The 27048-nt window shown below is 41.3% G+C and overlaps 1 protein-coding gene across 1 annotated transcript; it reads right to left on the reverse strand.

Moving 5' to 3' along the window:
* Positions 1-25754, reverse strand: LOC145098927 ((R)-mandelonitrile lyase-like). Its single transcript, XM_079036518.1, has 4 exons — positions 25685-25754; positions 435-1927; positions 217-333; positions 1-141 (listed from the first exon to the last, which is right to left on the reverse strand). Exons 1-4 carry the CDS (start codon positions 25752-25754, stop codon positions 1-3), a joined length of 1821 nt encoding a protein of 606 aa, XP_078892644.1.
* Between the last annotated feature and the right edge of the window lie 1294 nt (positions 25755-27048).

A 27048-nucleotide genomic window follows, 5' to 3' on the forward strand; every position in this document is an offset into this window, starting at 1 on the left:
CTAGCTATTGCTATATACACCAAATAACTCGATGCCAACTTCATGCATATCAAGGCCCTGCGAAGAATGATTACCAGTTTCTCCATCTAAATTAGGGCCAGGAATCAGGATACCATCCACTTCCAACACACAACAAGCAATCTATAGTTTTTCAAAGAATGAATCAACAACACACAAGTTTACTACATATTTACACAACAATCTATGCAAGATTACCAAAGCCATATTTGCAGGTGAAATCAATGGGTTGAATTGTGCATTTGTGTTCTCGCTTTTTGAGTTGAGTTGTTGTGCATTTGTGTTCTCTCTTTCAAAATCGTCAAACCCATATACCTGCATATTCAGCACAACAATCGTCACACAAATTCAACGCAAAGAAACCTTGAAGATCGCTAAAAGAGAAATTACTCAAATTACCTGCCAAGCATCAACACAGTAGCCTGTGGATTGGTCCCCGGTGAGACTGTAAAAGTGGAACCATCCACCACGCGAAGAGAATGAACGCCGGCGACCCTCAAATTGTGATCCACCACTCTTCCGACGACGCATCCGCCGTGGTAATGCCATATTGTGCTCACAGTCCGGCGACAGAAGTCACGCATCAGAATGTTACTCGATTGGTCAATCGGCAATGCAGGACCCACAAATCTGAAATCCGTACCGGACCATTCCCAGAACTTGAAATCATCCATGGCTCGGCTTCTAAGCAAGGCTCCGATCTTTCGAGTTCCGTTCACACATCTTTCTAGATCCACCGGATTACTGAAGTAGTTAAATCGCACAATAGGGTTGGTTCTCACGTCTGTGGACGCCAATCGAAGTGTCCCAGAAGAGTGTGGTCCGATAATCTTCTCCATGATGCTAGCAACAGTAAGATACAAGGGAGAAGAAGTCGGCCGGAGGAAAACGGAGTATGCGGGTGAAGAAAAAGGTAGAACATTGGAGGCTGCTTCAACATAAGCACCCGAATCGGTGATGCCCACCACCTGTATGAGAGATTGCTCCAGTGGAACCGGCGACACAATCGATATTCCGTTGCGAGGATTATCATACATATAATTTCCGACGTATGGAGAATGACGTACGACGGGTATCCCCCAAGAAGAAAGATAAGGGCGTGGGCCAATGCCGCTCAGGAGAAGCAGCTGCGGGCTGCCAATGGCGCCGGTGCAGAGAATGACCTCTCCGTTATTCCGTAACATTGCATGATGATAGCCGCCGATCAGATCATGAAACACAACTCCGATAGCATTCTGTCTGGACAACAAAGAATATGAAGGAGCGAACAAAACCCTCTCCACGGTGGCATAGATCGCCACCTTGATATTGGATGAATTAGCCATGTTTAAAAGATCAGCGGCGCTGTGTCGATGGCCGGAGCTGTCAAACGTCGAGCCACCAATCTTGGTACCTAAAGTGTGATTTAAAGTATAACCATTATAAGGTTCGATACCGGATTCAATTAATCCGTCACGGATGGCTGTTTGCCATGTCTGTAACTGCGGATGGAACACGATAGCTTTCTCAACCCATTCGTAAGATCGCTGCACCACATGCGTATCCCAATTGATCCCGGATCTTTTGTAGAAATCTTCATCTGCTCGGCTGTAAAATCCGGCATTAATGGCGCTGCTGCCGCCAAGAACGCGGCCACGGGCGTTGGGGACGCCGTCCTCGGAAGTGAACGCCTGAGCAGGAGAGTCAAATTGATCAAAGTTAGTGAGTGTAGGGAGGAAACCCTCACGAGTCATGAGGTTAGCGTTCGCGAAAGGAAGACCGCCTCTTTCAAGAAGAAGAACACGGTAGGTTTTTGATAACGTCGCTGCCAGTGGGCAACCGGCGGTGCCGCCGCCGACTATTATGTAGTCGTATGTGTCCTCCAGAGGAAGCTGCGTTGCATTAACTACGAACTTCATATAATCTGGACCTGATATTCAAAGCAAGGATTCAAAAAGTTAGATTAATTCAAAATGATTGCAGAAAGATCTTGAAAACAATTGCAAATCTGTAGTTACTTTGTTGGTTGGATTGCGCTAGCGCGATACTTAATAGACCGACTAGATTGATAAGAACGGTTAGTGGGGGAATTAGGGTTCTGATGGACGTCATTTTTTGGAGGCTATGAGGTTTTCATGGGGGTTCTTGAAAGAGAATGGAAACTCATGACAATGGTTTCGTGAAATTGAGAATAAATCGAATTAAATTGATCATCAAAATGTCTGTGACCTTCTTCAAAGGGATTTGCAGAGCAGGAAGAAGATGTTGGAATCAGAGAAGACGGAGAGGAGAGGAGGAAGAGCAGGTTTTGAATCGGAGAAGACGGGCAGTAAAACTTGTTTGGTAATTGGTGGGAAATCTACACGTTACTCATGCCGTTAATTTTGTGTGTTTATTTGTTTTAATGAAACGGTTGGTGACGCCGTTAATTATTCTTTTTCACTTCACTACGAGCAATACCACTAACCTTTTTTCTTTAATATCTGCCTCACTTCGTGTGTTTTTAGCTCTACTTTAATTTCGAAGAAATTAAGTTAAAACGGATAATGACTTAAAAGGGTAATGTATTTTTCGATTTGTATATATTTGCGTATTGAGTTTTTTTCGTCCATATTTACTCATTTTACTTGTTAAACTGTAAATATTCAGTCTTTATGACCGGTTACATCAGCCTCAGGTTAGCCGGAAAAAATGACTTAATAAGGTAATATATTTTTCATTTTGTATACATTTAGTCCTTAATATTTTTGTACATATTTAGCCCTTAACATTTTATTTTTGTTTCAAAATAAGTCATTTTTTGTACTTATGAATGATATATTTAGGTTTTTCTCACGACATCTTACGTGGGACAAAACTTAATGAGGTGTTTGGGGTTGTTAATGATTATGTCCAACGCGAATTCGACTGATTGGTTGCGTAGGTCTTGTGGTTTGACTTAGGTCTTGTATTTTGAATGTCGTAACTTTTTTATACGACATCAGATTATTTTAACGATCTTTATATCCATGTGTTCATTTTTTCTTTAAAATTACTCCAGTTAAAATGTAATATATTTTTATTTACGATTTTATAAAAAAAACCATCCATACATGCATTCATAAAAAACGTATGGACAGGGGATGATGCAAGAATACATAGTAGGTGCTACCAAGATAAAATAGACATTGCAGATACATGAAAAATAGGTATAAACGGAAAAAAAAATCAATTTTTTTCCACTGCGAACAGAAAAAACAGGTGTTGTCGGTGCAACACCGGGACTAGGCTAAATCCGCCCCTGCGTATGCATATAAAAATCATAAGTAAAAATATTTTTTTTAATGGAGTAATCTAAATGAAAGTTGTAGTAGACTAAAATATGAACACATAGATATAAAGATCGTTCGCATGGATATAAAGATCGTTAAAATTCGAGTTCATATGAAAAAGTTATGACGTTCAGAACACATGACTTAAACAACTAAGTAGGCGAGATCGTGATGGACATAAGCATCAAAAGGCCCAAACACCTCATTAATGAATGTCCAATGTAAGATTTCGAGAGAAAAACTTAAAGAAATCATTCATAAATATTGAACGAGTAGAAAAACAAAAATGACATATTTTACAATATATATATATATATATATATATATATATATATATATATATATATATATATATATTGTAAAATAGGTCATTTTTACCGGCTAACCTATATTACCCGGTCATAAGGATTGATTGTGTACAGTTTAATAAGTTGAAGGAGTAAATGTGGACGAAAAAAACTCAATAACCAAATGTGTACAAATCGAAAAATACATTACCATTTTAAGTCAGTATCCCTTTTAATAATACATAGTCAGACCCGACCTAGATGGTAGGCAAAACGGGCACAAAATTCCTAGAGCACCTAGGTGTGAATAAAAATGATCTCCTTACTAATAACTTGGAAGGAGACAACTTGAAGGCACAGCCAAAAAGTGCTTTTATAGCTGGTAAGAAAAAGTTGGTGTTCAAGATGAAAGAAAACATGTATGGCATGAAGCAAACTTCTAAGCAGTGGTACTTAAAGTTTGATAACTTCCTGAAGAGGAGCGGGTTTAGGAGACGTGAGGTTGATCACGGTTGTTACCTATAAATTAAGTTCCTCATATATGATCCTCGTGTTAACTATTGATGGTGTGTTGATTGTTGGTTCCAACACGTAAAAGATTAATGAGCTTAAGATGCGGCTGACTAGAGAGTTCAAGACTATGAACCAATAGGCTACTAAGTTGAAGAAAGTCCTTAATATGGAGAACTCAGCAGATAAATGTACTAAGGTGTTTACCACTGAAAAGTTGAAGCTAGGTACGCCTTCAACTGCCCTTCTAAGATTTTGAGGATGGGGGTTGGCATAGAGAGAAAGAGAGAGAGGGCGAGAAAGAAAGAGAAAGAGAGAGATTTAGAAGAATGATGAAGACTTTGAATGACAGATGAAATTGTTCAAGCCTTCAAGTAGGAGATTGTTGGGGTATAAAGTATTGTCCAACATGAAGCACTTGGTGATGGGTTTTATGCATAAGAACAATCCTATGTGCTCATACAAACCCTAATGCTTGGATCTAGGTTTCTCTATTGTACATGCAATGAATCCAAGACTTGCAAACCCTAATCTAGCATACATAATTTCGAAATTAGCTAATTACATCAGATCTAGATGTTTACCTCTTCAAATAGTGGCTTGAATCTTCTTCTCTTGAGCTTAGAGTCACAATTGTAACCCCTCTAGTGGATCACAAACACCACAGGCAACAAAGAAACTTTGAAAGAGGAAGGAGGATGCTAATTTTCGTCCCTAGGGTTTCTCTTGGAAGCAAGTGGCCGAAAATTGGAGCCTTGGGGTCTTATTTATAGTGTAGGCTTCTAGGGTTTCAGTCTAAACCCTAATGGATAACTTACACCAAGCAGCCCAAGGAACCTTCTGGAATAAGGCCCTTGGACGAAAATATGATGATCTTTCATCATAATTTCGTTCCCCCTTAGTCCATTTGGTTTCCCAGCCCAAAACTCAACTATTACACATTTGACAGTTTATGCCCATTTATTTAATTAATCTCTTTTAGTCACCAAATTAATTCCGAATTAATTTATGACCAATACTAATTAAATAAATATGATTTCTCCTTTAATATATTATTATTATAATATATTAATAAATCATAATATCCTCTCTCTCTCCTCAAATTACCTAGTCAAGTTGCTTTGGTGAAGGCAACCCAAAAGGACCATGCACAACCGGGTCAAGTACATACCAAATATAGTTACGAACTTAGACACTAATCCAACAGTCTCCCATTTGGATAAGTCTAGTAACTATATCGCATATATGACTTCATGATCCGATCAGCAATCGTAGCTCTTATACGCTTCTGTCAACTCTGATCAAAACTAGTCCTTCAAATAAGGGATCGTACAATCCTCTGTTCTAGATATCATGCTGTCAATACTTATTGTCCATCATTTGTTTTTCGATCTCTGATTTGTTCGACATAGAATTTAGTTGAACTCATCAACTTCATCCTGACCGAGCCCGGCACATAAGTCAAACCAAATCATCGAGTCGCCAGATATCGCTCTTACCCTCTTATGATAAAAGGAACAGAAAAACTTCGACTTATATGCTTTTATCACTCACTAGCTAAGTCACACACAACAATGCATTTTATAACATCAAGTTACTGATGCGTTTTCGCATTATCAATGCACAATCAACTAGCAAACAATAACCATATCTCTAGGTTTAAAGATCATATGATATTATCATCTTGCGATCACTCGTTATAAAAGTAGTGATACCAGCAAGCGCGGGTTTATTCCAATGCTCAAATCATATTCATAAGCACTCATGAACTTTGTAGCAAACCTTTGTTATGCCCAAAACTTTTTAGACAATCTACAAACAAATTCATGACAGTCTTCATTCACATCTACTTCCAAAATATGAACGACTGTGGACTGTTCGAATAATCTTATTATTCAGAAAGTCAAAACATGCAAAATTGAAACAATAGATAAATAACCAACACAAGATATTAGCTTTACTCATAAATAACACAACTTTATTTATTCATCAAATGTCAAATACAAATTATCTATTACTCGTTTCTTATCTATCTAATCTAAACTCATATCGTCCTTCCGCCCAATGCTCCTAGCGTGTTGCAAGTGTTTGACCCTACTCAGTCCCTTCGTAAGGGGATCTGTTGGGTTTTCTTCTGACAATACCCTCTTTATAACGAGGAGGCCCTCTTCTACTCGATGTCTGATCAAGTGGTATTTTTTGTCAATATGTCAAGATCTGCCATGATCTCTCGGTTCCTTGGTTAAGGCAATCGCTCCTTCATTATCACAGAAAATTACCATTGGCTCCTTTATGGATGGCACAACTCCAAGGTCTCTAATGAAGTTCTTCAACCATATAGCCTCCTTTGACGCTTCACTTGCCGCAATGTACTCTGATTCGCACGTTGAATCAGTTACAGTCTCCTGCTTGGAACTTTTCCAAGTTACTGCTCCTCCATTTAGGGTAAAGACCCAGCGTGACTGCGATCGGTAATTATCCCGATCCGTCTGAAAACTAGCATCAATGTACCCTCGTACCCTTAAGGCATCACTCCCATTGAGAACTAGAAACCATTCATTGGTCCTTCGTAGGTACTTAAGAATATTCTTAACTGCAATCCAATGAGCTCTACCAAGTTTCCCTTGATATCTGCTGAGCATACTCAAAGCGAAGGCCACATCAGGGCGAGTATAAGTCATAACGTACATGATAGAACTGACTACGGAAGCGTAAGGTACTCGGCTCATCTCAGCTATCTCTGCCTCTGTACTCGGTCTCTGAGTCTTACTCAGCTTAGTATTGCTTTAGATTGACAACTCCCCTTTCTTTGAATTTTCCATACTAAAACGCTTTAGTACCTTATCCAAGTATGTATCCTGACTGAGTCCTATCAGTCTCTTTTCCCTGTTTCGCACTATCCTTATTCCCAGAATATAAGTAGCCTCTCCGAGGTCCTCAATAGCGAAACATTTCCCAAGCCAAGACTTGACCTCCTGCAAGGTTGGGACGTCGTCTCCTATGAGTAGTATTTCATCAACATACAATACGAGGAAGCTCACTATGCTCCCACTGGCTTTGACATATACACAAGATTTATCTTCGCTTCGTAGAAAGCCAAACTCTTTGACTTTCTCGTCAAAACAAAGATTCCATCTTCGAGACGCTTGTTTCAATCCATAAATGGATTTCTCAAGCTTGCACACTCTATTTGGATGCTTCGCATAGACAAAACCCTCTGGTTGATTCATGTAAACATCCTCAGCCAACTTTCCATTAAGAAAAGCGGTTTTCACGTCCATCTGCCATATTTCATAATCATGAAACGCAACTATTGCGAGCATTACCCTAATAGACTTTATCTTCGCAACTGGTGAGAAGGTCTCATCATAGTCAACTCCAGGAGTTTGAGTAAAGCCCTTCACAACCAATCGCGCTTTATAAGTGTGCACTTTCCCATCCATGTTCGTCTTCTTCTTGAAGATCCACTTGCACCCGACTATTTTACGACCCGGTACATTTTCAACCAAATTCCAAATTTGATTGTTGTACAACTAAATCTCGCTGTCCATCGCCTCTTTCCATTTAGCAGACTCCGTGCCTGCCATGGATTCTTTGTAGCTGCTAGGTCAGTCCAAATTTATCAGTGTTTCATCACTAATAAACGTATCCCCTTCAACAGTAATATGAAAACCATAAAACTGGGGTTGAACACTAACCCTACTGGAACGTCTAAGAGGTAAGGACTCGTCAATGGGTTCAACCAGAATTTCCTCCTCAGGTTGAGTGCCAATGTTAGAGGTTCCTTCATCGCTTTGCTGTTGAATCTCTTCAAGATCAATTTTTCCTCCCATTGTCCTCTTGACTTATCAATTCCCTTTCTCGGAAAACTCCTCTTCTCGCAATGAAGACAACATTGTCACTCAGTCTATAGAGAGATAGCCAAAAGACTTTTGTGGATAGCCGATGAAATAACACTTCTCACTACAAGGTTTGAGCTTGTCGTGAGTCTCTCGTCTTACGAAAGCCTCGCAACCCCAAACCTTGATATGTGCCAACGAGGGAGCTTTCCATGTCCACATCTCGTGAGGTGTCTTGGTAACCTTCTTGGTGGGAACTAAGTTAAGGATATGGGCGATAGTCTCTAAGGAATACCCCCAGAAAGCTATTGGCAACGAAGCCCGACTCATCATAGAACGAACCATGTCCAACAAGGTCCAATTACGTCTCTCAGCCACACCATTCAATTGTGGCGTTCTCAGAGGCGTCAATTGTGAAACAATTCTGCATTCCTTTAGATAGTCATGAAACTCAAGACTTAGGTACTCTCCTCCTCGGTCTGACCGAAGCATCTTGATTTTCCTACCCAACTAATTCTCCACTTCATTCTTAAACTCTTTGAACTTTTCAAAGGTTTCTGACTTATGCTTGATTAAGTAGATATATCCATATCTGCTATAATCTGTAAAAGTCACGTAAAAGCGGCACGCATCCCTTGTGGTGGATCTAAAGGGCCCACACACATCGGTGTATATGAGATCCAATAGACCCTCACCCTTATCACAAGTGCTAGTAAAGGGTGACTTGGTCATCTTCCCAAGTAAATAAGATTCACACACGTCATCGTCCCCAAGGTCGAATGACTCCAGCACTCCATCCTTTTGGAGTTCGGCTATGTGTTTCTTGTTGACATGGCCAAGGCGACAATGCCACAAGCATGCTTTGTCTAGACTATTAGACGACTCAATATTCAACACATCATTTCCTAAATTATCAACAACCAACATAGATTCATAAATCCCATTACAAGGTAATGCATTGAAATAAAAGACACCATTCAAATAAACATTAATAGAACCATTACTATTATCAAATGAGTATCTGAAACCTTTTCTAAACAATCCATGAAATGAAATGATGTTTCTTGCCATATCTGGCGAATAGCAACAATTATTTAATCTAACCCTAACCCATTACTCAACACTAAAGAATAAACTCCGACTCTAGTCACAGGCAACGATCTTCTGTTTCCCATAATCAGGTTTATCTTCCCATGTTCCACCTCCCTACTTCTTCTTAGGCCCTGCAAATCATAACAAATGTGGAAACCACATCCTGTATCAAGAACCCATGAAGTAGCAAATGATGAGTTTTTAGATTTAATAGAATACATACCTGCAAAGGTGGGCTTTATCTTCCCATCCTTTATGTCTTGCAGATACTTAGGGCAGCTTCGTTTCTAGTGGCCCTTCTCGTGGAAGTAGTAGCACTCTGCTTCTTTGGGGTTGGAAGAGGGTTTGACTGAACCAACTTTGGTTCTACTAGAAGAGGAACCATCATGGGGCTTACCCTTTTGGTGGCTCTTACTTGGAGCCTTCCTCTTCTTACCCTTTCCTTGACCAATTGCCAACACATGAGCAACCACAGTAGAGGATGATGCAACAGATGTGTCCTTGAGGTTGCTCTCAGCAGTCCTCAGGAGCCCTTGGAGTTTGCTCAAGGTGGCCTCTTCTTTATTCATATGGTAGGTCATCCTAAATTGATTGTAACACGAGGGCAAGGAGTGGAGAATGATGTCGATAGCCAAATCTTCCCCAAAGTTAACACTTAACTTGCGAAGACGATTAACATACCTCTGCATTTTCTGCAAATGCGAGGTTAGGGACTCTCTACTCCCCATCTTAGTGGTGATCATGTTGGTGATGATCTCATAGCGCTCTTGCCTTGCGCTTTGGTGGTACCTCTCTAGCAAATCTTGATGCATTTCATATGGATACATGTCCTCATAGGACTTTTGGAGTTCAAGATTCATAGTGGCCATCATAATGCAATGAACTTTCGTTGCATCACGCTCATGGGCCTCAAAGACGGCCAATACTTCGGGAGTAGCGACTTCTGGATTGATCTTTTCAAGCTTCTCGTCGAGGACATATTATTCGTCCTCGTAACGAGCAATCATGCGAATGCATCTCATCCATTCGTTGAAATTCGATCCATCAAATGTCACCTTCTGACACAACGAACCAAGAGCTGTGTTGTTTGCGTTTGCGTTAGACATCTGAAAATAGAAACGAATAAAGTTTGATTAGAATTGAATCCCCAATTAAACACCCAAATGAGAAATTAGGGCTAGGATCCAAAAACATTATTTAACTTAGAAAGGGATGTCGTACTCTAAAAGTAAATAATTTGAAGGTAAGTGAATGACGATTCACTAATTTTCACCACGAAAAACAAAAAAGTGATTAAGTTTTAAATGTATTTGAAAACTCCTAGATCTTTGAGATTCATTGAACTTTTCAATGGCATGTTTAAATCTCGATATGCACTTCAAATTTGCAACTGGAATGTCGAGGATCGCAAACAAGTTGTGAATAACCATGCGAATCAACATGGTGTACTCAATGTCTCTATCACCAAATCAATGTGCCGGTTAGCCACGCACGCTCCATTGATCTATGACAAACATCGAGCCACCCTTTGCCACCAATGTCAATCCAAAATTAGTGTGCCGGTTAACCACGCACGCTCCACTAATGCTTGACAAAAGTGCAAAGTGTAATTCCATGGAATAGGATCATTTTCACATTTTACCCTGAAGTAACTAAGATTGGGAATTTGTAAAAAAAAAACATGTTAGTTACTTTTCAATATTCATTATACTTATAATGAGGTATTAAGTGCCCTATCCTATCCGTTCGGCTAACGACCCTCCACCAATCAAGCAAGCAGTGGGTGTGAGTGTACACCCATTAAGCACCATTTTATAGGCAACAACCTTATACCCACCTTATAGATCGACTTCGTGAATGAGGCCTACCGGCAATAAGACTAGCTTATTCTTATACATATATATATATATATATATATATATATATATATATATATATATATATATATATTATAATAAATAAAGTATAAGGTTGATTTTAAACTTGTAAAAATCTAAGGGTTGAAATTTAAAACTTTTCAATAATTAAACTTTTAATCAAAGAATTTAAATTTCAAAACTTGAGGGCAAGTTTTGAACTTTTCAAAACACAAGGGATCAAATAACAAATAATATAAATCAAACAATTAATTTAGTGATTATATATATTTGACTTAATTCAATTTCTTGCAAGATAAGTTACCTAATTAATTCAAATAATCAATTTTAATCATATAAGGAATTTATTATCTAATCAATTGGTAATTATCTTGTGTTTTGGCAAGGATAATCTTTCAATAACAATAAAATTCGAATATTATCAGTTAAATACATATAAGGCAATTATCCTTCAGCAAAACAGCAAGAAAATCCGAAAATCCCTCTGTCTGACGCTCCGACTCGCCGAGTCACTCACTAGACTCACCGAGTTAGGTTGACTCGCCGAGTCCATGAAGTGACTCGCCGAGTCAGTTTGAACAGAAGGCAAGAAAATGTTTTTCAGCAGATAATCGATCATAGCATCACATACAAAAGAAACCAATCAAGGCTCTGATACCACTGATGGGTTTTATGCATAAGAACAATCCTATGTGCTCATACAAACCCTAATGCTTGGATCTAGGTATCTCTATTGTACATGCAATGAATCCAAGACTTGCAAACCCTAATCTAGCACACATAATTTCGAAATTAGCTAATTACATTAGATCTAGATGTTTACCTCTTCGAATAGTGGCTTGAATCTTCTTCTCTTGAGCTTAGAGTTACAATTGTAACCCCTCTAGTGGATCACAAACACCACAAGCAACAAAGCAACTTTGAGAGAGGAAGGATAATACTAATTTTAGGCCCTAGGGTTTCTCTTGGAAGCAAGTGGCCGAAAATTGGAGCCTTGGGGTCTTATTGATAGTGCAGGATTCTAGGGTTTTAGTCTAAACCCTAATGGATAACTTAGCCACCAAGCAGCCCAAGGAACCTTCTGGAATAAGGCCCTTGGACGAAAATATGATGATCTTTCATCATAATTTCGTTCCCCCTTAGTCCATTAGGTTTCCATCCCAAAACTCAACTATCACACATTTGACAGTTTATGCCCCTTTATTTAATTAATCTCTTTTAGTCACCAAATTAATTCCTGATTAATTTATGACCAATACTAATTAAATAAATATGATTTTTCCTTTAATATATTATTCTTATAATATATTAATAAATCATAATATCCTCTCTCTCTCCTCAAATTACCTAGTCAAGTTGCTTTGGTGAAGGCAACCCAAAAGGACCATGCACAACCGGGTCAAGTACATACCAAATATAGTTAAGGACTTAGAAACTAATCCAACACTTGGAACTCATGGAGCATGCGATAAAGGAATGGATTATCTGAGAAGGGAATGGATCTCCTGACAAAGGAATGGATCTCACGACAAAGGAATAAATATTCTAAAAGGGGTATGGATCAACCGGAAGTGGAATGGAGCATCTTGGTGCATGGATGCGCCATCTATGATCAAGGCGACATCCTATTTTTGGATGCACCATTTTGGAATCAGGATATGCCACGAAGTGACTTAATATACCACCAAGTGACATGATATACCACCAAGTGATAGGATATGCCAAAGAGATACGAGATGCCATGAACTTACATAATATGCCACCAAGTGAAAAGATATGCCATTTAAGAGGTGGATGCGTCATTTAAGAGGTGGATGCACCATTCAAGAGGATGATGCACCATTATGGAGCATGATGTGCCACCAAGGTTCTGGTGTACCATCATTACTCCTGATGTACCACTCAGATGTCAAGTTCACTAGGATACTTAAGATTAGCCAAATGTTTCTTAGAAGAATGAAGTTGATCATAGAGCATGTTCCACATGGCTGATGTAACATCTTGATGGCAGATACACCATCATGATGCGCCATTATGGTACATGATGCATGAATTATGATACATGATGCACCATCACGTGTTTTTGTTAATGCTCATGAGGTTGAAGATTCTAAAAGTGCAAACATGCATTCCGTGATTGGTTGGAAATTAGGGCATCCCATTATAGGCTAATTATGGATTGGCTTGGTCCATCATAATTAGGGTTTCCCATGCTTGCCTATAAATAGGTCCATATCTCTATCATTTTTAGTGGCACATAAAATTCAAGTGAGCAATCATTTTAAGGTTAAGAGCACATCCTTTGGAGAAGTTAGTAAGTAAGAAAGATTATTTTGTGTTGAGAGGTCAAGTGAGGTGTAACCTTTGTGTTTGATTGAAATTTTTCTTTGAAGTTAATAAAATCCTCTCTCTCTTTCTTGTTCACCTGTGGATGTAGGTCACCTTGACCGAACCACGTTAAATATTGTGTTTCACTTGATTTGCATTTTTTCAAAAGTTTTATTTCCGCAAATTCACTGAAGTTTGTTTTGATATTTTTCTAAAGTGTTTAACTTGTTTTGTTGTCATCCCAACAAAAATACCTCAAAGGCTAGTTTCATCTAAGTCGCCTAATCATATTCTACAACATATTCCTTGTGTCATCTCAAAATAATTGCATTTCTTTAAGTTCCATCCAATAATTCATGTTGTTGAGTCTACTATTCTTGAATCATTTGATCCATGACATTATATCGCAACAATCAGAGATATTTGTTTTCATGCAAGAATTAACCATGAGACAAGAGCGACACATGCTGGACAAAAGCCTTGAAAAAGCACATCCCAGAAAATATGCAAGGCGCGACGTACAGATACCTGCTATAAGAAAATAGGAAAAGGTAGTAGGCAATCAGTTGTCTTTGCTCGAGCCACAAAAGAAATTGAGCAAAGCTTGTACTACTCTTCCCGGTGAAACCTATAAAAGCAAGCTTCACACAAGGAAAGTGTAACAACCCGTTATTTCAAGTCAATGTAAATCAAACTTGTTCAAATAAAAGTCTAAATTACAATTGTATACAAGTGAATTCACATCCTAACAATGATACAATGAGAACTTTGAATGCCATAAGGGCATGTTTATATAAGTACTGTATGAGCGTACTTTGATAATCAAACTTATATAAGTTATATCCACATATATATTGAAAACCATGCATATATAAGTTAAATGCAAGTCAACACAAGTCAAGGAAGTAAGTTAAAACGTAGGAAATACACTTTATCATGTTGATTTTGATTTTGGGAATCTAGGAACAAATGTGATTTTGGTTTTAAGCATCTAGAAACAATAGGTTTTCGATTTTGAGCATCTTGGACCACTTTATGTTTTCGGTTTGGTATCCTCCACTAAGGACGAAATCTCTCATTTGTGGGACAACCAAGGTGATTTCGGTCATGCTAGGACCGAAATCAACCTTATCTTGTCCAAAATCACCCATAATATACAGATATTTTACATTTTTAACTTCCCAATGTGATATGATCCATTTACCAACGTAAACATCACCTCAACCGCCTATCTTTTCCTTCCTATGTAAAATACAAAATGAGATTCATTTAACACTTCCAATAAACACTTTTCACCTCATATGCTCACAAATATCAAAGCACTTACCCAGTTAATCTTCAAACCTTCAAATTTCATTCAAGAACACATCGCATCTGCATCCAAAATTTCCAGAAAACTTATAAGTTACTATGCGTTAGTTTAGTCTTTTAAAACATTTAACATATAAATTCAACTAATTCATACATAATATTATGTGTAACGACCCAAAAATACGACCCAAAAATTTCTTTTAATAAAGCCTTACTTTAACACAAAGCCATCATTCCAAAACATAAATTGAGTATAAGTTTTCAAAACACATGTTCATTATCAGAGTAAACATTCCCAGGCTGACTAATCTATGGTGTGTGCCATGCGATCACCCCGAGCTCCTCCCTCCGCTACCGGAAGTACCTGAAAACAAAACTGAAAACCGTAAGCACAAAGCTTAGTGAGTTCCCCACCTTACCACATACCATGCATAACCACATACTGCATATATTGGGCCACGCCCGCTATCCGGGACCTCGTTCCCTACTTCGGGCCTCACCCGCTACAACGGCCCCGCCGCTCCAGGCCCCGCCTGGCTTCGAGCCCCGCTCGGATACAGGTCTGCTTCACTTAGGCCTCGCCCCCCTACTACGGGCCTCGCCCGCTACAACGGCCCCGCCGCTCCAGGCCCCGCCTGGCTTCAAGCCCCGCTCGGATACAGATCTGCATCACTTAGGCCTCGCCTGTCACAGGGCCCCGCCCACTAACATATACTAGCACATACATATATCACATAAAAACACATAAGCTAAATATATCCTAACAGCTCTTGCTCTAAGGCCTCGCCTATCTCTGGGCCCCGCCCGTGTCCTGCTACTGATGAGTCATGGAACCTCGTCCATACTCCTGCTGATAGTGAGATACGAGCCCCGCCCGTCCTCTCTCCTTCCCTAACTTGGGCCTCGCCCCTGAAATGCTGCTACTGAGATGTGGAACACCATCCACACTCTGCTATTGGTGAGATACGGGACCTCGCCCCCACTCACCTCCCTACCAGGCACATACAAGTATCACACAGACAACAAGTATAACTATCACATAAACCACTCCTTGGGCACCCGCCCTCTATCATTGGACCTCGTCCGAACACCATACTAGCATATTGTGCCTAGGGCTAACCCCTGGGTCTTCTACTCATAACTACATGGGCCGACATTGTGGCCGTAGACCCATTCATACAAAGGGAAACTCACCTGATACTGTTGAACTATTGCTGCTAATCCCTTTGACCGCTACCCGACTACTGACTCCGAACTGCTGCTCCACTAGCTCGCCGAGCTATCAATGCCAACACATTACTTAGTCTAATTGACCTTCAAAGGTCAACCAAGTCAACCCTTGCCAAAGTCAAAGTCCTGGTCAAAGTCAACCTTCTAGGTCAACCCTACTCGCCGAGTCCACTCACTAACTCGCCAAGTTCTTATGCTCAAGTCCTTCCAATCGCGACTTGACTCGCCGAGTCATCCCCTGACTCGCCGAGTCTACAGATTCCTGAATCCTGTCCTGACCAACTCACCGAGTCCTTGCTCGAGTCGCTGACTCGAGTCTTAACTCGAAGGGTTTGGGACTACGTGACCTGACTTGCCGAGTCTAAGAACAGACTCGCCGAGCACAAAGCAATCTTCATCCAACTCGTCGAGTTCATGCCTATCTTCATCCGACTCGACGAGCTGTTCATCCCACTCGTCGAGTTCCTCCTTATCTTCAAGCTACTCGTCGAGCCCACTCGAAGGACTCGCTGAGTCTATTCGGTTTCACAACATGCAGAGGACTTTCGAGTCATGCAGGTTTTCCAAACAGTAGATCTACTCTTCCCAAGCCTACCCCCACGTAAAGTTGCAAACTTTACGTGTGAAGATGGAGATCTAAGCAAAATACACCATGAACTAGGGTTTGAGACCAAGGGCTCCAAAAATCCACTCTATTGCTGATACTTTACGGGATTCTAAACAAAAACAAGCATGGATCTGAGGTAGCAACCTCATATCTGGACCTCAAGCTCGAGATTAAACTTAGACATGGCTTAAAAGCCCCAAAACTTATAACCAAAGTAGATCTGGATGAAGGAAGCGACTTATTACCTTCAAGTGCTCTGAAAGGTCCTTCAACTTCGGATTTGCTGCAGTTCCTTGAAGCCTCAATGATTCCTTCCCTCCTTCTTCCTTCAAATCACCCACAAAATGGCAAAGAGCTTGAATATGCAACAATGGCGGTTTAAGGTTCGTATTCTGGGTTGGAGAGGCAGTAAAGAATCCCTAGGAAGGAGAATGAGACGTTTAAATAGGCTCCAAGCCCCGGATTTAGGGTTTTCCTCGCACAGACCATACTCGCCGAGTCACCTTGGCCGACTCGCCGAGTTGGTCGCTTACACCTCAACCCGGATCCCGCTCGGACTCGCCGAGTCCCTCCTTGGACTCGCCGAGTCTCCCCTTAAAATTGGGGTTTTCTTTCTTTTCTTGGCTTACCAAACTTTGGGTGTTACAACTCTCCCCCACTTAAACTAAACTTCGTCCTCGAAGTTTGCTATGGCCCACCGCCTGCGATCTGCCTGCAACACCCAACCAATTATCCCAACACTAGCTGCCCTCCTTCGCTGGCCTACCGCCCGATCATTCTGACTATCATCAATCCAATGGATAACCATCTCGGGCCAACCCTGACCTTGAACATTCTGGAAACACAACTTACTCAGCCGATAACCCGACGGGTACTCACCGAGTACTGCACTGAACCTATAGGGGTTCACCCCTTCTTTCCTCACGCAATTCCCTTGCCTTCCCAAGGCGATGCTCCAAAAACAACTATCTCCTCAGTCACTGTGAAGATCCTATCTTCACCAATCCCTTATTCCCGCTAAATCCAGTGCGGGTCATTACCGCCAGTAACCACTAACACTCCTCTCTTGTCATAACTTGTTGTCGAGCACCCCTCAACTCAACTAACTGAATTCCAACATAACCCGCCTTCCCGCACTACTACTGACTGGATATTTCTGCCATTCCTCATCTGCCTTCCGGTTGAACTGAGACCACTCTGGTCCCTACCAACCTATCAATATCTGGATTACCGGCTCCCACCGGTAGCTGGTCCCAACATCAACACTAGTCGCTCTCAGCGACTTCTAAAGAAACCTCGACTACCTATAATTGCTCAAACAATTCTGCCACTCAGGCATTACAAACCTGGGATCCCCGATCCCCTAACTTGACACTAAGGTCCTTACCAGGTCCCACCTGCGCTGCTAAAACTCACGGGCCTCGCCCACGGGTCCCACCCGCCTCTATCCTTCTAGTCCCACTAGTCTATTCACTCTCACTCGGGCCTCGCCCACGGGTCTCACCCAACCATACTACTGAGCCACCTTGCTCCCATGTCTCATCTACACTGCTAATCTCATACGGGCCTCGCCCACGGGTCTCACCCAACTATATCCTGGAGCGGCCTCTCCCAAGGTCTCACCTCGCTAGGGCTATACAGGCAACTCCATATCATTCTCAACCACTACCCATCCTGATCCCTACCTGATCACTAGAAAATAAGGGCCTCGCCCCAACTTCGCTAATGAAGCGACTAAGGAATGCTACGGCTTACCCATAGCCTTACATCACCATCCATTGCTGACTGCTAGTGAATGCTACAGCTGCCCCGTAGTCTTACAACACTTCCACCACTGACTACTAATACGAAGGCACCCATGTGCCATTAGCTCTCAAGATCCTCATTCAGACTCCCTCGAGTCATACGGGCGATCCACAACCTGAATTCCCAACCACGAACTAACCATTACCGACACACGCTCTAGCTGATGGGGAGTTTCTCAAACTCCCAACCCTAAAACCCTCAAACCATCAAACACTGAACTACTCCTTTCCTCCTCGGAGGTCGCGCACTCCTTCTGGGTCTGCGTGCTCCTACCCTGGCTTACTCGGAGGATTCTCCCCCACTTCGATCCTGCTTACCCCTTGCTGCTCAATGCTCAAAGGGAAAACCAAATCCTTGCTACCATTCCATAATCAATCTGCTGAGGAACCCAAGCTTACCATAGCTAGGGATCTAACCAATCCATCTCTGACACTACACGACCTTGATCTAGCGAGACATACCAAATCCTTCCCAAACATGCTAAAGCTACTGCATTCTACGAACCTTCTCCAATAGAGCACATCCCCTAACCACATCTTGCTCTGAAGAACTCCCAAATCCTCCTTCCTTCCGAGGCCTCCGATGATACTGAGGCTGCTCCTTCCGCTGAGCGGGGCAATTTGCCCTGACATGACCAGGATGATGACAACGATGGCATAACTCTACTCCTATCGTGCATTCTTGGCGTCTATGACCCTTCCATCTGCATCGGCCGCACTTAGACTTGCTGCGCACGCCAGCCCGTGCTCCCTTCTTCCTTGTGCAACCGTCTCGACCTTGCGTGCCCCTGACACCAACTACGACAGTATCCGACTGCCCATCCTGTCGAACTAGACCTGAAGACCACTTCCTCTTCCTTAGCTGACTATCCGAGCCAATCTCCTGTTCCCGGGTCATAGTGACTATTTCTCCCATTGTCTGGACAGCTGAGGTCCGCCCTTCAATCCCGAGGACCACTCTATCGGTGATGCGCCCAATGGTGTTTGGTAACTCTTCCTGGAGAGCCTGCGAAACCTCTGCGGCAATCCAATCTTGTAACTGACCCTCCTGGAAACATGATGCACCAATCTGTCCTACAACTATCCCGACCTTAAAGGCCTCAAGACGACTGTCCATGAGCTCCACAATGGCCTCCCTAACCGAACCGAAAATCGCTGGAGTCTGATCAATGATGTTGCGCATGATCTCTGCGGAAATGAAGTCCCTCATCTGATCATCAGCTGCCCGGCTCCAAAGCCCGAGCCAGATCCCTCCTCGACGCCTGAACTGCTATCTGGTAGCTCGCGCAATATCACCATGCTGAAATTATAACAATTCCTGGTCAATTTACACACTACTGCTGAGGGATCTCTCACACACTCTACTAGTTCCTTGGTTTTGCCTTGGCCCCTCTTGAATCGAGTACGAATCCTCTGCTTTCAGTAGTACGGGCCCATACTACCTTCCACATCTATCCGTACTTTCCTCAAGAGTTACCTCAACTCCACCAAGTCCCCTTAACCACTACTACTGCTCCCAGCACTATCTCATCCTAGGCTTACCCTAGGGAAACCTCTAACTCAACACAAACCAGTCCTCAGCTACTGAAGGTCTCCTTATGATGCCAATTAGCCATCACCTGGATACCATCACATGCAACGAGGCTCAGATAATCCTTCAAGTAAAAGACTCGTCCCTACAACGGTTGGACTCAGACGAGAGCTGCGCAATAGGACCAAATCCAGCACTCTGAGATTATTCAACCCTGATCACATGTGACTTGTCGTATCCCCCTAATGGCTAACTCCAATCACTCAGAATCCCACAATGCACAAAGCAAGCAGCATTCGAACAAGGGAAAATCTAACCATAACATACTCAAGCAATCATATCCACATAGCAAGAATCTGAACTAGCATGCAACACAAACTCATATCTCAGGCATAACCTAAACAGGCTATCCTACTACTGTCTACTTAGCACTACTATGCAGCTCAAAAGCACAAATAACAGGCACATAAGGCATCATCCCTAGATCCTTAGTCCTACTCTAGCATACTGTTCTACTAACTGATAATCATAACATAGACTTGTATGGGTATTTTGGGGTACTTACTCGAGCTCGGTTGATTGCATGCACCACACCTCTTTTCTCTTTTCAAAGTTCTTTCTTTCCGAATTCTTTTGCTTTTCTAAAACTGTTTTTTGTTCTCCAAATTCTTTTTACAAAATTGTCTTTTTGCTTTTGAAAACTTTTTATCCGACCCCTCAGTTTGAGTTCAGGCACACCCGAGAGTATGCCCGAATCCCTCAAACCAAGGCTCTGATACCAACTTGTAACGACCCAAAAATACGACCCAAAAATTTCTTTTAATAAAGCCTTACTTTAACACAAAGCCATCATTCCAAAACATAAATTGAGTATAAGTTTTCAAAACACATGTTCATTATCAGAGTAAACATTCCCAGGCTGACTAATCTATGGTGTGTGCCATGCGATCTCCCCGAGCTCCTCCCTCTGCTACCGGAAGTACCTGAAAACAAAACTGAAAACCGTAAGCATGAAGCTTAGTGAGTTCCCCACCTTACCACATACCATGCATAACCACATACTGCATATACTGGGCCACGCCCTCTATCCGGGACCTCGTCCCCTACTTCAGGCCTCGCCCGCTACAACGGCCCCGCCGCTCCAGGCCCCGCCTGGCTTCGAGCCCCGCTTGGATACAAATCTGCTTCACTTAGGCCTCGCCCCCCTACTACGGGCCTCGCCCGCTACAACGGCCCCGCCGCTCCAGGCCCCGCCTGGCTTCGAGCCCCGCTCGGATACAGATCTGCTTCACTTAGGCCTCGCCTGTCACAGGGCCCCGCCCACTAACATATACTAGCACATACATATATCACATAACAACACATAAGCTAAATATATCCTAGCAGCTCTTGCTCTAAGGCCTCGCCTATCTCCGGGCCCCACCCGTGTCCTGCTACTGATGAGTCATGGAACCTCGTCCATACTCCTGCTGATAGTGAGATACGGGCCCCGCCCGTCCTCTCTCCTTCCCTAACTTGGGCCTCGCCCCTGAACTGCTGCTACTGAGATGTGGAACACCATCCAAACTCTGCTATTGGTGAGATACGGGACCTCGCCCCCACTCACCTCCCTACCAGGCACATACAAGTATCACACAGACAACAAGTATAACTATCACATAAACCACTCCTTGGGCACCCACCCTCTATCATTGGACCTCGTTCGAACACCATACTAGCATATTGTGCCTAGGGCTAACCCCCGGGTCTTCTACTCATAACTACATGGGCCGACATTGTGGCCGTAGACCCATTCATACAAAGGGAAACTCACCTGATACTGATGAACTGTTGCTGCTAATACCTTTGACCGCTACCCGACTACTGACTCCGAACTACTGCTCCACTAGCTCCCCGAGCTATCAATGCCAACACATTACTTAGTCTAATTGACCTTCAAAGGTCAACCAAGTCAACCCTTGCCAAAGTCAAAGTCCTGGTCAAAGTCAACCTTCCAGGTCAACCCTACTCGCCGAGTCCACTCACTAACTCGCTGAGTTCTTATGCTCAAGTCCTTCCAATCGCGACTTGACTCGCCGAGTCTGCAGATTCCTGAATCCTGTCCCGACCAACTCACCGAGTCCTTGCTCGACTCGCTGACTCGAGTCTTAACTCGAAGGGTTTGGGACTACGCGACCTGACTTGCCGAGTCTAAGAACAGACTCGCCGAGCACAAAGCAATCTTCATCCAACTCGCCGAGTTGTTCATCCAACTCGCCGAGTTCATGCCTATCTTCATCCGACTCGACGAGCTGTTCATCCCACTCGTCGAGTTCCTCCTTATCTTCAAGCTACTCGTCGAGTCCACTTGAAGGACTCGCCGAGTCTATTCGGTTTCACAACATGCAGAGGACTTTCGAGTCATGCAGGGACTCCAAACAGTAGATCTACTCTTCCCAAGCCTATCCCCCACGTAAAGTTGCAAACTTTACGTGTGAAGATGGAGATCTAAGCAAAATACACCATGAACTAGGGTTTGAGACCAAGGGCTCCAAAAATCCACTCTATTGCTGATACTTTACGGGATTCTAAACAAAAACAAGCATGGATCTGAGGTAGCAACCTCATATCTGGACCTCAAGCTCGAGATTAAACTTAGACATGGCTTAAAAGCCCCAAAACTTATAACCAAAGTAGATATGGATGAAGGAAGCGACTTATTACCTTCAAGTGCTCTGAAAGGTCCTTCAACTTCGGATTTGCTGCAGTTCCTTGAAGCCTCAATGATTCCTTCCCTCCTTCTTCCTTCAAATCACCCACAAAATGGCAAAGAGCTTGAATATGCAACAATGGCGGTTTAAGGTTCGTATTCTGGGTTGGAGAGGCAGTAAAGAAGCCCTAGGAAGGAGAATGAGACGTTTAAATAGGCTCCAAGCCCCGGATTTAGGGTTTTCCTCGCACAGACCATACTCGCCGAGTCACCTTGGCCGACTCGCCGAGTTGGTCGCTTACACCTCAACCCGGATCCCGCTCGGACTCGCCGAGTCCCTCCTTGGACTCGCCGAGTCTCCCCTTAAAATTGGGGTTTTCTTTCTTTTCTTGGCTTACCAAACTTTGGGTGTTACATTATGTGTTAAATATTATTAGGCTATGTTTATTAACACGTGGTCTAACCTGAGAATCATCACTACCACATCGTAACCAACCAAGAACACACTCGAGGTGAGTTCATACCCCTACATTTTCATGATTTTTCATTGTTTTAGGGGGGGAATACAAGTAAAACACAAGAAATATTGTGTTGATATCTAAAAGATTTCAAATATTGTCAATCATTATCGTTACTAAAATTACATATATATATATATATATATATATATATATATATATATATATATATATATATATATTATAATTAAGATTCAACGGGCTTAGAATTGATGATTTTGCTTTATTTCCTGTTCCTTGTTTGGTTGTGGGCTTAGGGTAGAATCATTTATTCGACTACCTTTTTAATTATAATTATATTAGTGTTATATTTATATAAATATAAAACTATTTAGAGATGTTAAATAAAAAGAATATTTTTGCAATCCATTTTTATTACCATTTGAACATAAATGTTAAATTTCACGGAATATATATATATATATATATATGTATATATATATATATATATATATATATATATATATATATATATATATATATATATATATATATATATATATATATCACGGAATTACGATTTCAAACTTGCAAAGTCATTAATAATACAAAGGTTTTCATTACGATGGAACACACATTATAAACTATAATAGGTATAGTTTATGGAACTTATATATCATTTTACCAAGTTCAAGACCAAATACAGGAAGAAACATATAAACTATAATAGGTATAGTTTATGGATCATATGCACTATATTACCAAGCTCAGAATACATTACGGAAAACAAACATATAAACTATAATCGATATAGTTTATAAGATATACATACAATTATTCATTACAAAAAGGACTTTTCATTATTCTACACGTAACCGTCAATATGGCTTTGTGAGACACACTTCACGTACTTATCTAAGTACCAACGAAAGCCCTGGAATTATAACTAGAGCCTCCTGGAGGGAGAGCATGACACTAGTGTATAGATCTATACGGGACTGGCAATCCCGCACCTTAACTGTTAATTACTATTAGGCCGGCAGGCCTGGGGTGACAAATGTCGTACCGATTCCGACGCCTGAAGAACGTCGTGTCCAGGCCATCTTAGGTCATCAAGCATGGTTATGATAACTCACAACTTGGTGTTGAACAATATGATTAGTGTACGAGTAAGTAAACAACTTCACATAGTTTTATTAAATAATAAAACTACAATACAATATTTTACATTACAGCTGGTGGATCCAGGCACATATATTTCCATAGTTTTCATACAAGTACATTTACAACATACTATTTTCCAGTGCAGAGAAACTTACATTTCAGAGAAATATTCATTTCCATATAGTTTTATTTAACAATAAAACTACGATATACTATTTCAGAGTATAACACTTATACATTTTGGTCTTATGGTATTAAGAGTACAATACATTTACAGCAGAAAATATAGGACTTTCTGGAAGAACACACTTACATTTTTAAGGAACAAATGACAGATTTCAAATACAAACATGCTTATGCACTCACCAACTTAATTGTTGACACTCTTTTCCAAACCACATGTATTCTGATGGAATTAGTAGACAGGTACCCACACAAGTTTTTTAGAAGACGGAGCTTCATAGAGTCATATCTTTTGGTTTTTGCTATACATTTTGGTGTCAAGTATACATTGATTTGAACACAGATGTAAAAGCTATACATTTTCAATATCATGGTGATTGTACTTTGATTACTATTATGCAACTGTTGTGATATTGTACATAACGTCATCCGCCCCCGAACGTTTCCGCCGTTCCGGTTTGGGGGTGTGACAGATTGGTATCAAAGCATTGTTTATAGTGAACTAAGTAAATCAAACAACACAAAGATATACAACTATAAATACAATGGGGATGAAACACTCTGCCTAAAAGTATACTTTTAAAATACAAGTATTTTTGTAAAAGTATACGAACATGCATACACACCGGAAACAGTATCACGGTAAGAACTACATAAAAGTATTTAGATAAGTTGGATGTTGTGATTAAGCCCGGATAGTTATGTAATCATATATGGCATAAATATATCCTAATTAACTATATTTATTTGAGATACGCCAACATGTGTTTGGGAATGATTGAGGTGTTGCAACAAGTCTAAAACTTACCAACTACTACATACAAGAGGAACTCTAGAACCAAACATGAATTTAAAATACTATAGGAGTATTTTATGGCATTGTAACATTGGAACAACCACATTCAGGTCTCGATAGCTATATAAACTGATAGTCGAGAAAGGCCTTATTACCAGAATCAATCATGTGAAAACAAAGGACCCTTAATGGTAGATTTATAATTGCTAAGTGTATACGTAAGAGTTATATATAATTAAGATTTTATAGACTTAGAATTTGTGATTTAACTTTACTTCATGTTCCTTGTTTGGTTGTGGACTTAGAGTAGGATCACTTATTCAAAGGTCTATTTGGTCTTGGTTATATATAATTTGTATACACTATGTGATTACAGGGGGACCCGATATGAGCCACATAATACAAATTCACTAGAAGTGTTGCTATAAAATTTCGTACATTGAAATTACGATTGTTTACTTATATTAGTAGACTCCCATTATAAGTCGCTTAATAGAACACTATAACAATTAGGATATGATGCATTTAGAACTAACATATATCTTTTTCAATATCACCTAACTCATAACTACTATAGAGGAATTATCATCATTTCCTCGTTAAATCTTATAGTGAAAGATGCTGCCACATAAATCAAATAGGCGTTTCAATAACACTCCACCAACTCACCGCCACCACCTCTACAGTATGATCCTGTTGTTTTCCAAGCAGCACTAACAACCGCCGTGGCAGCCGCCATGACACAAATAAATGCAAGTGGTGCTATTGGGGCGAGTAGTGGTGTTAACAATTCTAATCATGGAGAAAGTCACGGACACCCAAGGGAGTATTCTTATAATGACTTCACGAACGCTAAACCCAAATCCTTTGATGGCACTGGAGGTTTCATTGCTTTAACATGCTGGTTCGAGAAGACAGAATGGGTGTTTGAAATCTGTGTGTGCCCTGGAACTAGCAATGTCAAATTTGCAACATGCACGTTTATGGATAGAGCCCTCTATTGGTGGAACAACTATGTCAAGTCGTTGTTTCTACCAATAGCCAATTCCAAGAGCAGGGAAGACTTAAAGGTCCTAATGCTAGCAGAGTATTACCCGAGGGGCGAGGTGCAAAAACTAGAATAATAACTTTGCGGTCTGATGATGAAGGACTCCGACATTGCTGCTTACACTGCCAGATTTAGTGACCTGGCTATTTTGTGTCCCGGGATGGTCACCCCGGAAAGTAAGAAAATGGAAAGGGACATCTAGGGACTATCTCCTCAGATCCAAGGAAATGTAATAACTGCAAACCCACTTACCTTCGATAGTGCCAAGCGTCTGGCACAAACTCTCGTGGATGATAGAGTTCGTCAGGGCTTCATGACAACCATCCCGGAGCAACCCAAAGAAAGTGGTAACAAAAAGAAATTTTGGAACAAAAGAAAGGGCAAATCGTCGGAAGAGCCCTCAAAGAAACAACAAACAGTAGCTGTCCACGCTGCTACTGTTCTTGCTGTTGTTCCTGCCACTCCAACACCTCCCAGTCGATATGTTGGAAACCTTCCAAAGTGTACCAAGTGCAACTTCCATCACACGAGAGTTTTCCGAGAAATGCACTGTAAAAACTGCAATAGGAAGGGGCACACCACCCGTTTCTATAAGGCTCCGGCACAACCCATCACCCAAGTCCCCAGTGTGGGAGTAAGTCAGTCTTGTTACGGGTGTGGTGAAATAGGACACTTCAAGAGAGATTGTCCTAAGGCAAAGAATATTAGCAGTGTAGGAAGGGTATTAGCAAATGGTCACAAAGAGGCAATAACAGATCCTTCCGTGGTTACCGGTACGTTTCTCCTCAACAATTCTTACGCATGCATTCTTTTCGATAGTAGTGCGGAGAAAAGTTTCGTGAGCCATAAATTTAAACATCTACTTAAATAAAATCCCCAATCACTAAAAGACACATTCACTGTAGAAATAGCTAACGGAAAGACCGAGAGCACTAACGACATATACATAGGTTGTACTCTCACTCTAAATGAATTTTCTTTTCAA

Source organism: Lactuca serriola, chromosome 4, assembly GCF_051521515.1.
Source record: "Lactuca serriola cultivar US96UC23 chromosome 4, Lser_US96UC23_V15, whole genome shotgun sequence".
Lineage (NCBI taxonomy): Eukaryota > Viridiplantae > Streptophyta > Magnoliopsida > Asterales > Asteraceae > Lactuca > Lactuca serriola.

Excerpts from the sequence above, each read along its gene's own strand:
- LOC145098927 (XM_079036518.1), bottom strand. The coding sequence starts at position 25,754 with ATGGCGGCTGCCACGGCGGTTGTTAGTGCTGCTTGGAAAACAACAGGA. Across the intron at positions 1,928-25,684 it reads ATACTGTAGAGGTGGTGGCG|GTCCAGATTATATGAAGTTC; the intron begins GTGAGTTGGTGG and ends TTTGAATATCAG. Across the intron at positions 142-216 it reads CACCTGCAAATATGGCTTTG|ATTGCTTGTTGTGTGTTGGA; the intron begins GTAATCTTGCAT and ends GAAAAACTATAG.